At 33.9% G+C, this 16,716-nt stretch overlaps 1 protein-coding gene across 2 annotated transcripts in view; it reads right to left on the reverse strand.

Moving 5' to 3' along the window:
• Positions 1-16,716, reverse strand: part of LOC134277500 (paladin-like) — a 69,466-nt gene that overhangs the window by 43,763 nt on the left and 8,987 nt on the right. The window contains exons 4-6 of one of the 2 annotated variants that reach the window (XM_062759830.1): positions 14,401-14,455; positions 12,638-12,891; positions 8,315-8,431 (exon numbers count right to left, since the gene is read on the reverse strand). In XM_062759830.1, coding sequence (XP_062615814.1) covers positions 8,315-8,399 — 85 coding nt within the window. In that variant the 5' untranslated portion in view covers positions 8,400-8,431; positions 12,638-12,891; positions 14,401-14,455. Of the gene's footprint in view, positions 1-8,314; positions 8,432-12,637; positions 13,056-14,400; positions 14,456-16,716 lie in introns of those variants that run through there. The other variant, XM_062759831.1, reaches the window with a different exon arrangement.

Consider the following 16,716-nt stretch of genomic DNA (forward strand, 5'->3'; position numbering starts at 1 on the left):
TGCATCTGAAACTTTGACATCAGAAGTAAAAAAACTTTAACCTTAACCTGGTATGAAACACACAGAACCATTTCTTGAGTATACCATTAAGCTAATCAATATAGTAATCTTCATCCAATGTAATAACCTTACTATATGTTGCCCATGATCTGTTGAAAATTCATTGCAAAAGTAAAAAATTTGTTGAACAGATAAATCACTAAGCTATTTAACCTACCATAAAAATTTAAATATAAGCCATTAATATTTTGAAGGTATTTTCAATTACGTAGATAATAGCATTATAAAAATGAAATTTTCCAAGGGTCTTAATGATCACCTAGGCATCATTAACTTTCTCCACCTTGCTTGCATACACTCAATTGACATCACTTTCATGCTGCATGTAAGTCTCTCAAGTCATTTACAAAAGAACACTACTACATATAATTGTGCAACATGATTTTTTCCTGTGAGTTCTGTGAAGAAAGAATTTCAAACAATTAACGGATTTTAAACTTGGCCTTTCCCTGGAGCCTGAAACCTTATGCCAAGGGGACTTACAATTTCACAAGTCATTCTGGGATGGAATTAACGACTGCTCAGATAAACAGTTTGACACATTAGAATGTCCAGAAAAGTTAAAGAAAAAGCTTTAAAAAGATTAACAAATTTCCAATATTAACCAATCCTAAGAACATTAAAGCTTGCAGCCAAGGGAAATAGATTTCCGGTTTAAAGTTTTATGTAAAATCACAGAATTGATGCTGTAGAAATAAAGATCATGTGGATAAAAAAAAAAATTAGGAAGAATTGATATTTGTTTATCAAAGAGTACATTTTATGATTCAGGTTAAGTCATGGTTATCTTAATTCTTTTCTGTGATATATCTTTTGATACAATAAACAATTAATACAAGAAGAAATCTTCCAAATACTGTAAGTTGTTTTAATTCCACGGTGTTAAAATTTCACGATATCTCAAAATGTACGAATTGCGATGGCTTTAATTTCACGCTGAAAGAAATTAATTCTAATTTCGCATAAGCATTTAAACGTATATAAAAACTAATTAGGGCATTCACGACTGATTTATTTTCGCGGAGAAATGATTAATCGCGAACAAAGCGAAATTTAAACCATCGTGATTATTTGCCAATCTACAGTATGACATTTGAGTATTTATCAGATCTGGTTTAAATTGTCTGAAAAGCCAATTGCTGGAATAACTAGTATAAAAGTTGCATTTGTGACAATTAAATTTTCATTTAAAAATCTAATGAAACATCAAATTAATGTAGATTCAACAACAAAATAAACATAGGATAAATTTAATTTTGGTACATGTATGCAGTTCAAGTTATTCATTTTCAAATTGGATTCATCTGAAGAAAACACTTCTCTGTTGCAGACCCACATAAAATGTGATATTTTCATGGAACAATCCCCATTATATAACCTTACCACATCAGCTGTCTGCCTTAAAATTCAATACCAGGACCTGGGACTTAGAGAACTTTGGTTTATAATCCTTTATATAGTGATTGTTTTTGTGTACCTCTGCCTTGATTGACTTATCCAGCTTCTAAGTCTCATTGCTGAACCTACACTCTATTTATTAACCTGAAAACCAATCACACCCTAATTTTCAAGTGGGGAAAAACATCCTGCAATTTTTATTTTAAACAAAATCACAAAAAAAAATTTTGGCATTAGAAAAATTATTGAACTTGAAAACTTAATTTGGATTATAAGCTTTTGAGATCTTATAATCATATTTTAAAATGAATGTTATAGAAAGATGCAAGAACCGAAATATAATACTCTGGTTAAAATTGCTATTTTAAACTTTTTAAAATTTTATTTTTTGGGGAAACCAGGAAGAAATATTAATTTATATTCTGACATAATATTTTGTCTTTGATTTCATTTTTTTAAACCTACCTTTAACAACCAATTTTTAGGGGAAAAAATCTTGGAAAAATTAAACTAACCAAAAAAGTGGCCTTAATTTCTTCAGCATGACAAAAGGAAATGTTTAAGACTGCATACCAGGGAAGGAATTATTTGCTTGTGGGATTAAGTTGAATGTGAGAGATAAATAAATCAATGTGATCTGAAGACCAGGAATGCCACCAGGCCATTTAGGCTCTCTACCCTCATCATTATAAGGATAATTCTCTCCAGATTTGTCCACTTAAATGATGATGGATATCATGTTCTTTCTGGTGTAGCATGCTCTTTTCCTACTAGTCACTGAAATTCGACTTACCACAACAAAATTACTGATATGTGGCACACCATATTCTCACTATTAATGTCCCAGCTCGATGTTATGAAAATTGTGAAAAGGATGTGGATATTTTGTATAGTCATGTTGAAATTTTTTTCTGTGAAATTTTGAATAAATATTGATCAAGTCTTAAAATTAATACGTAAATTCAAATAGAGTTGGGTATTGCGAAGGAAATCCATATTGCGATATATTGCAATATTTTACTTTGAATATTGCAATATATTGCAATATATTGTAGATTAATTATCATTAATAAATTTGAGCAGAATGTTTGAAATGCTGTCAAGTTCAAAGACTATTTGAATTTATCTTTAAGTTTAAAAGCGGGAGGAGGGATAAGACATTGATTGCACACCAAATTAGCACTTTACTTTTAATCAAATTCCAGGTAAAATAGTAAAACAAGACGAACTCTCTTGGAGAATTTTCACATTGAAATAACATTTTTTACAGATCATATAATCTTTTTTCATTGAATTCTTTTTTTTTTTTGGGGGGGGGTTAATGAAGTAGCATAAAATGTTATTAAAGATTAAAACAATACACAGATTAGGCCTATATGAAAATAATTTTCGTGTGGTTACAAAATAAAATTTTAAAAAACCAGAAAGAAATTGTGACCTGTTTTCGTGCGTTTTGGTAATTTAGTCTAACCCGACCTAATTTCACATCAAGACGTACAATCAGGAAATGGCCTGTTTTAATATATACATGCTCCTGCTATAGCAAAAGGTGTTTAAAATGGCATGAAAGTTATTAAAAATAATTAAAACAACACTGCTACAAGTGAAAACATGGATGACCATTTACTTGTAATATGTACATGTATATTTAACTTGACATTTCACCGCGATGTCGATCGTGTACTGTAGATTCAATGTGAGATTTTGAGAACCGCAATGCATATGGTATACACCCTGTAAAAATGTTTTATATATTTTCTTCCTTATAAATTTTATTTTAAAGTCTTATTAATTAGTAATTTTACTCAAAGTAAGATATTCAAAACTGCAACAGTGAATTCAAAGCTTCCACCCCCCTCTCTCTCTCCTCTCTCTCTTTCTCTCTCCCGAACGAAACTGACGAAGAATTCTTTCAACGAGAAAGAAAAAGACTTAGAAGTTTCCAGTTTTATTTTAACAGTTTCTACAATAAAGGAGGTTTTTATATATTTTTATAAATATCGTGAAATACCGGTATCTGATTTTCATATCGCGATATATTATCGTGGTGGATAATACCGCAATATACCGATATACCGGTAATATTGCACACCCCTAAATTCAAACTACCATACATGTTATCATCCACATTGGGGCCTAACTAAAATATGCCTATCAAAGAACACCACATATATTTGAGAAAATCTAAATATTTTTGTCTTACGGGGGAGGGTGTTAACGAACAGTATAATCAAGGTCAAAAGTCTCCTGAAACAATATAATTCAGGAGCAGAGAAAATAAAACCTTCAGAGGTGGGATCAGGTACCATAGAAGAGTAAGCATCCTCTGTCAATCAGTCACATCAACCCTGTGCTCCTTATCTTGACTGGGTAAACAGAAATCGGTGTGAAAATAATATCTTAGGCAAAAAATAAAATTAGCTTTGTTTGGCCTTGCCGGCCAACTCCGGTAAATTGGTGCGGTCCCAAGAATTTTTTTCAACTGAAACAGATCGTAATTTTTTTTTTTTTTGGTTATATTTATCCGGATTTAGGTGTCTGTACTTTTGAGTAATATACAAAATGGGAAAGAATCATGTAAACGCTTGATTGATTGAACTGTTTTCATTTAAAAGCATATATGTGATGTTGAATATGCGTATCACAAATTCAAGCATGGCTGTTGAGAGCGGTAATGTAAACTCGTATAAGTACCGGTATTCATAACAGAAGTTGATAGCATGACTCTCCGCGGTAATGTGTTTTAAAATGGCAAAAATATACTGACAAATCAGTTATACCAGTTTGAAATAGAAATTTCAAGGTACAATGTCCTGTCCGATTTGCTAGATGAATCTAGTGGCCATGCTTGAATTTGTTCATATGAAAACAACTTTATGCCCATTCAATGTCGGTGATTTTTTATACCATATAATTATTAAAGGTTGAAAAATAATAGGGTTTGAAAATATCTAAGAACTGGGGATCGATTTGGACTGCAGATGTTGTTAATTACAATCGGAAACCCATGATGCCTGGATACTAATATTTCTGAAAATGCAAAAAAAAATATATACATGTATATATTTTCCCTACCTACTGACCTAAACATATTGAGACTGAGTCGGCAACGCCAAACCAACAATATTTTGTGGCCTTAACAACTTCAATCAATAGTCAACAGATGATATATTGTATTTGCTGACAAGGTTATTGTGTTGACCATAGAAATGGTGATGCTAATTAAACTAGACTTTTGATATCCTTGTTTACTCAACTCATTTGTCAATAGCTTGCCTCAATAAGAAATTGTATGTATAGCAAGTTTTTGTGTATCAAATCAACTTTTAGACATAAAAAACTCCATAAATTAAATACTCCCTCTTATTGTTCCTTGTATTCTGTTTTTATACATACTGTATACAAGCAATGTCATTCCTCAGTTCTATATCTGCCTTTTTGGATTCAGTATCATAAGTCAGTAACTGTTGTATTTCTGCTTTCAATTACAAATAAAAGGTTTCACCTTTAATAAACTTAAGCACCGGGTAAGATTTCATTTTGTCTTAATCTTGTTAACTCTAGTTCAGCTTTATTCCTAAGATAAAGTGAAATATTCACACTATTACCAGAATGGACAGGAAAAGGGATAAAGGATAGCAAAACTTTTGATTTATCATATCAATGTACAAGTGTTATGGAACTGATTTTTGACAGCATTATAAACCCTTAGCTTAATACTGAAGCAACTGTATGGATTTTCTTTGCAAAAAATGGTGACAAAAAGTAATCTTAAGGATTTGTGAACTTTTCGTCTTTCCTTTTCCGGTTTAATGATTTTTTTCTTTGTCTTGCACGTTTTTCATGTAAACTGAAAAACCTTTCAAAATTCCCTGCTCAGTAGCAGACTCAATTTAAACTAATCATGATAAAATAATTAAGACAAAGTTTGCACAGGCTAATAAGAGTTAATGTCAAATTAGAAATGGCTGATTATCACAAAGAATTTAATCAATGAATGGGTTTATTGCAATTATGTCAATGAAATTCTACAACATTCCACAGTAAATATTTAACCAGGCATCAATTTACTAATTAATGTCAAAAAATTAAAGTATATTCATACACGTGAGGAGTTGAGATTATGTGTATATATGCCTGCTTATATGCAGCTCATAAAATAATCAATGCATAGGCCATAGAGGTATTGTTTTTTTTAGATAAAGTTACTATGGAAGAAAAACATGTATACTTGAGCAAATATGAATTCATCCTCACTAATTGGCATTTTTGCTTTGTCATACAGAAATAAAATGCCAAAACCAATATTAAGATTTTCTGAGCAGTCACTTCGAAATCATTAACAGCATCTTGAACTGTCACAAAATCTTTATATTAATGTTCTAATGAAATGTTATGCTGGTGACTTTGCTGTCAATGACCTCTTGAATAACTCAGAGCATTAATTGTGGTAGATCCACATGGCTTTACTTTTTTTCATCATGCAAAATACTTATCATTGTCCATTTCTTTCTTGAACAAATGATATTGAAAAAAATTCCCCTTTCTAACAATGCTAACATGCAGCATGTGAAAGCATCATTTGTCACAAATTGGTCTTCAAACGAGAATAAAAAGAGGCCCATGGACCTTGACAGTCACCTGGCTACCACAGGTTTCTCTGGCTAAAACCTAAATGGAACTGGATCTCCGGACTCATGATAATTCATGCAACCAGCTTGCCTGCTAAATGTTCATGAGTAATCTAAAAGAGTTTCAGAGATGTTACATATCTTCAATATATGCCCAATTTTTACTAAGCTTTGGGTCTGAATCCTAAGCCAATGACTTGATTTCTACAATGAAGGTAGGTAACGTATAGCATAATAAGTGTAAATTAGGCCAATTATGTGTATATTTTAGAAATTTTAATGTGTTTTCAATATATGGGCAACTTGATGTCCTATAAAACCCAAAGGCTTGAAAATACCTGTAGATTTGGCCCAGTGAGACAGTATTGGACTGTCTGGTTCAGTGGTACATTAAGATACCTGGAGATATGGCCCTGTGAGACAGTATTGGGCTGTCTGGTTCAGTGGTACATTTACATACCTGGAGATATGGCCCAGTAAGACAATATTGGGCTGTCTGGTTTAGTGGCACATTTACAAACCTGGAGATATGGCCCGGTGAGACAGTATTGGGCTGTCTGGTTCAGTGGTACATTAAGATACCTGGAGATATGGCCCTGTGAGACAGTATTGGGCTGTCTGGTTCAGTGGTTCATTTATATACCTGGAGATATGGCCCGGTGAGACAGTATTGGGCTGTCTGGCTCAGTGGGGGCCTATTGAGACAGTATTGGGCCGCCTGGTTCAGTGGTACATTTACAAACCTGGAGATATGGCCTGGTGAGACAGTATTGGGCTGTCTGGTTCAGTGGGGGCCTAGTGAGACAGTATTGGACTGTCTGGCTCAGTGGTTTATTTACATACCTGGAGATATGGCCCTGAGACAGTATCGGGCTGTCTGGCTCAGTGGTTTATTTACATACCTGGAGAGATGGCCCGGTGAGACAGTATTGGACTGTCTGGCTCAGTGGGGGCCTAGTGAGACAGTATTGGGCCGTCTGGTTCAGTGGTACTTTTATAAACCTGGAGATATGGCCCGGTGAGACAGTATTGGGCTGTCTGGTTTAGTGGGGGCCTAGTGAGACAGTATTGGACTGTCTGGCTCAGTGGTTTATTTACATACCTGGAGATATGGCCCTGTGAGACAGTATCGGGCTGTCTGGCTCAGTGGTTTATTTACATACCTGGAGATATGGCCCGGTGAGACAGTATTGGACTGTCTGGCTCAGTGGGGGCCTAGTGAGACAGTATTGGGCCGTCTGGTTCAGTGGTACATTTACAAACCTGGAGATATGGCCCGGTGAGACAGAATTGGGCTGTCTGGTTTAGTGGGGGCCTAGTGAGACAGTATTGGACTGTCTGGCTCAGTGGTTTATTTACATACCTGGAGATATGGCCCTGTGAGACAGTATCGGGCTGTCTGGCTCAGTGGTTTATTTACATACCTGGAGAGATGGCCCGGTGAGACAGTATTGGACTGTCTGGCTCACTGGGGGCCTAGTGAGACAGTATTGGACTGTCTGGCTCAGTGGTTTATTTACATACCTGGATATATGGCCCTGTGAGACAGTATTGGGCTGTCTGGCTCAGTGGTTTATTTACATACCTGGAGATATGGCCCGGTGAGACAGTATTGGGCTGTCTGGCTCAGTGGTTTATTTACATACCTGGAGAGATGGCCCGGTGAGACAGTATTGGGCTGTCTGGTTCAGTGGGGGCCTAGTGAGACAGTATTGGACTGCCTGGCTCAGTGGGGGCCTAGTGAGACAGTATTGGACTGTCTGGCTCAGTGGTTTATTTACATACCTGGAGATATGGCCCTGTGAGGTTTATTTACATACCTGGAGAGATGGCCCGGTGAGACAGAACTGGGCTGTCTGGTTCAGTGGTTTATTAAGATACCTGGAGATATGGCCCTGTGAGACAGTATCGGGCTGTCTGGCTCAGTGGTTTATTTACATACCTGGAGAGATGGCCCGGTGAGACAGTATTGGACTGTCTGGCTCAGTGGGGGCCTAGTGAGACAGTATTGGACTGTCTGGCTCAGTGGTTTATTTACATACCTGGAGATATGGCCCTGTGAGACAGTATTGGGCTGTCTGGCTCAGTGGTTTATTTACATACCTGGAGATATGGCCTGGTGAGACAGTATTGGGCTGTCTGGCTCAGTGGTATATTTACATACCTGGAGAGATGGCCCGGTGAGACAGTATTGGGCTGTCTGGCTCAGTGGTTTATTTACATACCTGGAGATATGGCCCGGTGAGACAGTATTGGGCTGTCTGGCTCAGGAGAAGATGGAGGAGTCAGAGTACTGGAACCAGATCCCATCCTTCCAACTTTACACTGTCATTTTATGAACACTGCAAAATTATACAATTTTTTTAAAGATCTATCACCAGAATGAAATAGGTCATACCAATTATAATGTATATAATTCCAATCAAAGAAAGCATTTTTATAGTTTAAATTGAATTTAAAAAAGGTAATTTCAAGCTTTTTTTCTTACTAGATCCCCATTCAAAACCTTTTTTTCAGTGAAGTTATTTTTTAAACTGCATTAAATTGACAAAGTGATTAAAGATTACCTGTATCTTATAAAGAATGAATCCATTTTGTTGAATAAAAATTGCATCTTAATTAATACATTAACAGATCCTGTTTATTGTTATCTGAAATCTAATATGTGACTAATTTATATAATATGCTGCATGTTTGAAAAAATCATACCAAAGTGTCATTTACATTGATTTTTCCTCCTATTCCATGCTTATTTAAGTTGCTAGGGTATATATTATTAATCATTACTAGATAGATCACATTCCCGATTATAAAGGGGGTGATTGGTGTCAAGTCATAAATATAGATATACATGCACAGCTTTTCTGATCATTGTAATGTTATCACAGTTTGTCATACAAGTGTGAAAATCAAACATTTCAGATACGTCTTCTAAATACCCACACATATATAATGATGTTTGTGTAAACTAGCGCCAAAAATAGAAAACAGTGGGAAGTCATTTAGATCAACACCAAACTGCCCAAACATGCAAAACAATGTCCACTTATAGAGGAATAGGAGCCCTAGCAAGTTTTATATATTATAAATACACAATAAGCGAGAGCAAAAGCTTTTAAGGCAGCTTAATTCAACAAGAGGCTATGGACAATCAAATATCCTCAGTACATATTAATTATAAAAAATTTTAGAATGCAATACAATGCTTTCTATGGAATTTCAATTCGATGAGGATGAAGTCTACAGGAGGCCACAGGGCTACAATGCTCATCTGAGTCACCTGGCTCAGATGATTGCCATCAGCAGATTTCCCCCCTATACACATGTACATACCTATCTATGTACAATTTTAATCACATTTTGTAACCCAGCCCTTAACACACTGGGACAAAGATTTTTAAATTAAGAAAAAAAATTGAATCAAAACTAAAAGAGAATGGGATCTTTCTTGGGGATGCCTCTGAATTAACCAAATAATGGCTTTGTTGTTAATTGAAGTTACTGCTCATGTTTAACTTTTATCTCCTGCTACTACCTCACCCCATCCATAATTTTAACTTAAATGAAATTATTACTACATACACTATAATATGTGATGAAGCTTTCACGTAAGATAAACTTTTCTGGCCCAGTGGCCAGGTGTTTTTTGGGGAAAAAAAACAAAATTGAGAGATGCCATTCAATTTCCAATCATTCTTTATTGTCTTTCCATCTTACCATCTTTTCTTGACTATCTTCTCTTGGAATTTTACTTGCTCCTTCATTTGAACAAATAAATCCCTATTACTGAAGGATGCATTTTACCAACTTAAATAAAAGTTAAAAGAGCTAAAACTTAAACTGAACATGTAAATTTTTTATAATTTATAGTACCCTATTACATGTGCAACTTCCATCCAGTCTAAAAATGTCTTTAAATATTAAATATCATCTATTTTATGCATATAAAATCGATGACTTTATTTTACGGGAAAAGGTATTAATTTTTGGTCGGGATCGGCCTGCAGATTTGGGTATTATATAAGTCGGAAAGCTCAGGATCAACATTCTTTTCATCAACTTGCTGGATACAGAGTAGGTTGAATAATAAATAATTTCTTTGTCAAGTTTTTTTTCATAATAATTATTTGTAAGAATTTTTTTTTTATCGGTCTTAAATATATAATGCTCACTTCAAGAATGCATATAGTGTCCTATAATTTCTTTCAAGTTACCTCAAAGTTCTAATTACAAAATTTTTTATCTTCTTCCAAATGTCAAAATAAAGAGCAAATTATCAGAAATTCACAATTCATTTAGGATTTGAAGGAATATTAACTAAGGTATACAATGTCATGATCAAAGCTAAAAGGTAGCATGCAAAAGAAGTTTACATTATTTGTAGCTTTGGGGGGAAAAATCTTATGTTGTTCATTGTGTGATGTACAGTGTAAAAATCAACACCCTTTGAATGGGAAATGGTTTGTCAGATAAATTGTTATTGCATTTGGGGGCCCGTCTTTGATCACAAGCAATTCCATAGAAGAAATAAAGCATATACCCCTTTACGAAAGAACCTTGATGTACCGTGCACACACCTGCAGGATATTTCAAGTAAGGATAGACAGTGAAATTGTTTATTTGCTGTCTCTCTTTGCCTTTCACTCTGGAAATCTAAGTGGCTTTGAGATACTGCAGTTGTAATTACATCGAATGAAAGCTAGTACATGTATACCATTTTGTAAATTTTTTTTAAAGTGGCAACATTCCCAATTGACTATATCTGATACATGAGTGTATAAAGAAAACCTAGATGAAATTACATAGTCAGGATTTCAAAAAAACTTCAAAATAATAATATGAAAATATTTTGACAGCCTTTAAGAATTATTATTTTTCAAGATTACCTTTACTCCATATACATAAAAGAAACTTGATCCGAAGTCATATCACGTCAAGTTAACGTGTGTGGATCATCAGATCAAACGAGATGTAGATCAAGTGAATGTTATATTGATAAATTTATTATATACCCCTCTATAATTATCAAGTTTAATATAACAAAACATTTGTGTGCAATTATGTATCTTTAGTCCATAAAACAAAGCACTTTTTCAAGGAACTTTTTGCAATGCAAGAAAAAAAAACGTCATGTTTCTGCATATTATGTCATCAGTTTCAGAGAGAGGTGATATAGATTCAGCAAACCAGTGTGGTGATCCGAAAAGTCGGAACGTGACGTCACATGATTGCATAAGTTCAACATTAAAATTGTCACACAGTTGGGTATATCATAAATATCAATACTACGAAAAAGTTCTTAGAAAACTAATTCCTTCTCGTCATTCTGTTTTTTAAACATGCAGATGGTATTAAAACATTACCTAGATTTTATAATGTCATGCCTCTAATAAGTCATGATAAGCAAGACTGCATGTACTACTTTTTCAGCTGTAGTGTCACCATGGACTACAATTTAAGGAAGATTAAGAGGTACCTTGCACCAAAAACTCACTTAAATAATTACCAACTTGTGTGTTGGCGAAATTAAGTTCGTGACTTATATATTAATTTGTTTGAAAAATTCTCAGTAGTATAAAACAATATGGTATAATATTGTATAATATATGACACAAATTTTAAAATCTTAAACTGGGGAAACAATCTTCGTCCTCCATGGTTGCATGTAAGCATGCAGGAGAAGAGGCAGAATGACAATCCGCAGGGCCAAAAATTTTAATCGTTAGATTTAATCGTTAAGATTTTATTTGATCAAACTCTCCCTCTCTTAGGACATGAAAGAACATAATTATTATCATGCATCCATGACTTAAATTGCAGGATTTCAGACTTCAGCATTACAGTGTACATGCAGTCTTACAAAATAATTATTTATAGAATTTAAAAAAAAAAAATGCTTATAGGCCTAAGACGAAAATGTTTTATGGTTATTTGACTTAAGTCCTAGTAATTTTTACACTGACTCAACTTCTATTTTTTCTGGCTATCATGGGAAAATACTTAAATATGAAAATGGTCTGAATGTTCCAATGAAGACAATAATTGTGTAATAGTGAGTGTAATATGTACTTGAGGAAGGAATAAAACCTGTTTAACTGTTGTCTTGTGTACTAGATGGTGATAAAATTATAAATTTGCTGAAGGAAATAGTTTTATTAATTAAACCAAACATTCTGTACTGTCTTGTACTTCCGCAGCTTTGATGTAAAAAAAAAAAAAATAATAATCTTATATTCTGACCCATCTTTAATTGGCATGTAATATAAACTGTCTCAATCCATGGTCCATAAAATAATTGACTTTTTTTTTTACCTACAGTCAATTACTAAAAATTATTCAGCAGTCAATTTAAACTATACGTCCCTTATCATAACATAGGATTAAAATTGTCTGCGACAATCATTTAATACACAAACTTGCAAAGGCAAGTCAAAAGAAATTTCTTTAAGAAAATTTAATTTAAAATGAAATTCACAAAATATTTTTATGTAAAACCTAAAACAGAAAAAAAAATAATAACCTTATATCCAAACAGAATAAAAAATTACCTGTACCACTGGAACATGAATCTTATCCACCAAAATGAATCTTTTTTTCCAAAAGATCAACAGAAAAAAAAATAAATATGTTTCAGCAACAGAGAAAACAAATCCTTTTTCTGTTTTCTGCTAAGGGGCTCAGTTAAAATGACACCAGCAGTTAGTTAACTGGGTTCCACTGGCTTCATCAGACTCCTCTGCAGGGTCTAATGGTTTAAAGTCTCAAACAGGAGGTGTCTCTCCACAAATTCAGACTCCAAATCCTGCAATCAAATGACAAGATGGCTTATATAAAGCTCCCCTGCAAAATCACACAACAAACTGACAGTCTTGTATCAGCACTGGTCCTTTATAATGTAAAAATCAATGAGTTGTATATATACTGGAGCAGGAGATCACTGGCAGCTCCTCACTGCTTTATTACCACTATACATATGTCTGTCTTTTGTTACACTAAATGTATCTCCTCAATGCTGACTTGTGGAGGTCTCTCTTGTATCATCACTCGTTATAAATAAGATCACAGTTTTCAAGAATGTGACTACAAATAATTGATTTGCCATGTGTATAACATCATTGAAATAGTAAAGAATCTTCTATTTATTCTGAGACATCATTTCGCTCTAGATTATCAAATTTTAATTCTCACATTTTCATTTATCTTAATATGTTTAATTTACTTTTTCACACATTGAAATAAATTAATATTAACACTTGTTAATTTTATGACGATTGTTTTCAGGCCTTGAAAGCATTGTGCTGAAAATCACATTTAATAGAGTCATGCAGTTCAATGCTCTGACTTATGTCCTTGCAAGTATTTTGGTTGAATAAGACACTTTTTGAAGATAATTAATGCATATGCATTCTCAAACTTAATGCTATAATCTCATCAAGGGGTATGAATCCTGCATCAAGAAGACACAAAGGAATTTTAAAAACTAGAGGTAGAGGACTTATTTAACATATTAAGTTTGTCTCAAACACAAAAAAGTTCTTTAAAAATCAATCGATTTTTCATTAAGTTAAATTCTGAAAATTAAAATTGTTGCATTTTATGTAAACATGCAAACATTATATAGATCGAGCAATATCCTAGATGACACTTGACCCCAAGAACATGAATTTCAAAAGCCTGGTAGGGGCTGCTCAAGAGTTTTTACAATATGCCATTAGATTTCACAAAGAACTATATATAATGTATTGCATATCTTTGCCCCCACAAAAGTCAAATTTTGAAAAATTCTTGAAATGTGCTGAATTCTATAAATTGTATGAGAAATATAAATTAACAGAACATATTATAGTTTCAAAGTAGTTTATTGACAATTTTTGTTTTTATGACATCATTGCAAACATATGACATCATTGCTTATGAAAATATTCAGTGCTTTGAAGTCAGCATATAGCCCCCTGTTTAATAACATACTTAAATATTTCTCCGTCCAAGTTTGATTTGGGGGGCAAATATTGGTTGTTACCAAATCAAGTTCTTTAAAATGTTTCCATATATTTATACCTAAGGTTCCAAGAACTACCAAAAGTTTCTGATGAGAGTGCTATCTATAAATATAACTTCCCCATGGACATCATCTCACACCAAGTGTAATATAATTAGTGGAGTAAGTATAACTACAAACTCTGTTGCAGCTGTTGCAAAACTTATCAATTTGTAAAGTATAGATCAATATAACAACAAAATGTTCCATCTACTTTAAGATCAATACATATAGGCTCACACTGGGTGTGACTGGTCAACAAGGGGTACTCACTCCTCCTAGGCATCTGATCCCACTTCTAGAATTCTCATAAGTGCATGGTTATGCCCTGTTCAAATACATGAGACCGCCTGAGTTCTAGGAGTAACAAGGTAGTCATTTTTGCACTTACAACTTATTTTGAATCAATTCTTAATTCAAGTTCAAGTTCTGAAGTTTGTTCATTGAAATTCTTCATCACAGAAGGACAGTCTACAGGACCATCCAGTGGTACACAGATACCAATTCTCACTCTGACATGCCAAGATGTGTGAGGCCAAGATTTTCTACAGCAAGACAAGATAGAATTCTGATCTACCAGAACCAAACAAGAAAGATACAATTCCAATCCCGAAAAAACATCTTGGAATCAAAGTGGGCCCGGGTTGATGCTTCTCATTACACAATTTACCACAGACTACTTGAAGCTGGCCTTTCTGCTCAGATAGCAGATGAAACCAGAAGTCTCTGTCGAGACTGAAGCTCTACTGGTTTGTACTTAGAGCAAAGGAAGAGAAAAGTACTTAAGCAGTTGGGAATTGAAACTTTACAATAGCAATGAATAGAATAATGATCCTTGATAAAGTCTCTTTATGTTCTTAGTGTAGTCTACTTGTGTGCCAAGTTATACTGAAATCACACCAAAACTGTAGGAGGAGTAGCATTTTGAAACAATTTTACAGAAATTTCTATTTTTAGTAACCACGGCAACACCGTTCATCGAAATCAAAAACCAATAAATAGAATTATGTATCTTAGTGTAGTCTACTTGTGTGCCAAGTTATATTGAAATCACACCAAAACTGTAGGAGGAGTAGCATTTTGAAACAATTTTACAGAAATTTCTATTTTTAGTAACCACTGCAACACCTTTCATCGATATTGAAAACCGATAAACAGAATTATGTATCTTAGTGTAGTCTACTTGTGTGCCAAGTTATATTGAAATCACACCAAAACTGTAGGAGGAGTAGCATTTTGAAACAATTTTACAGAAATTTCTATTTTTAGTAACCACTGCAACACCTTTCATCGATATTGAAAACCGATACACAGAATTATGTATCTTAGTGTAGTCTACTTGTGTGCCAAGTTATATTGAAATCACACCAAAACTGTAGGAGGAGTAGCATTTTGAAAGAATTTTACAGAAATTTCTAATTTTAGTAACCATGGCAACACAGTTCATCGAAATCGAAAACCGATACAAAGAATTGTGTTTCTTAGTGTAGTCTACTTGTGTGCCAAGTTATATTGAAATCAGACTAAAACTGTAGGATGAGTAGCATTTTGAAAGAATTTCACAGAAATTTCTATTTTTAGTAACCACAGCAACACCGTTCATCGAAATCGAAAACCAATATACAGAATTATGTATCTTAGTGTAGTCTACTTGTGTGCCAAGTTATACTGAAATCAGACTAAAACTGTAGGAGGAGTAGCATTTTGAAAGAATTTCACAGAAATTTCTATTTTTAGTAACCACGGCAACACCGTTCATCGAAATCGAAAACCGATACACAGAATTATGTATCTTAGTGTAATCTACTTGTGTGCCAAATTATATTGAAATCAGACCAAAACTGTAGGAGGAGTAGCATTTTGAAACAATTTTACAGAAATTTCTATTTTTAGTAACCACGGCAACACCGTTCATCGAAATCGAAAACCGATACAGAGAATTATGTATCGTAGTGTAGTCTACTTGAGTGCCAAGTTATATTGAAATCACACCAAAACTGTGGGAGGAGTAGCATTTTGAAAGAATTTTACAGAAATTTCTATTTTTAGTAACCATGGCAACACCGTTTACCGAAATCGAAAATCAATATACAGAATTATGTATCTTAGTGTAGTCTACTTGTGTGCCAAGTTATATTGAAATCGGACCAAAACATTTTGAAAAATTGTTTACAGACAGACAGACAGACGGACAGACGGACGGACGCCGGACGCATTACTATTGCATAAGCTCTTCTGGTCTCTGACCAGTAGAGCTAAAAACCTCTTCTAAACAACATACATACATCACCAGAAGAGACTGGACTTTGCAGATGAGGATGCTTCCAATACATATGACCTATGAAGTCTTTGCTGTTCTTGAGAAGAAGATTTTTTAAGATTTTTCTTATGTTACAGTATTTCTATTAAAACTTTGAACAACCATTAAGGCCCCACCCTATCCCTGACAATCATGATTTGAACAAACTTGAATCTAACATACTACTTGAAGATGCCTTAATAAATAAATATGACCAAAAATATTTGGCTTTGCTGTTCATGAGAAGGTTTTCAAATATTTTCTCTATGTATTCCTATGTAAAATTGATT

Source organism: Saccostrea cucullata, unplaced genomic scaffold (assembly GCF_032062105.1).
Source record: "Saccostrea cucullata isolate Sc308-1 unplaced genomic scaffold, CSIRO_AGI_Scuc_v1 ctg829, whole genome shotgun sequence".
Classification (NCBI taxonomy): domain Eukaryota; kingdom Metazoa; phylum Mollusca; class Bivalvia; order Ostreida; family Ostreidae; genus Saccostrea; species Saccostrea cuccullata.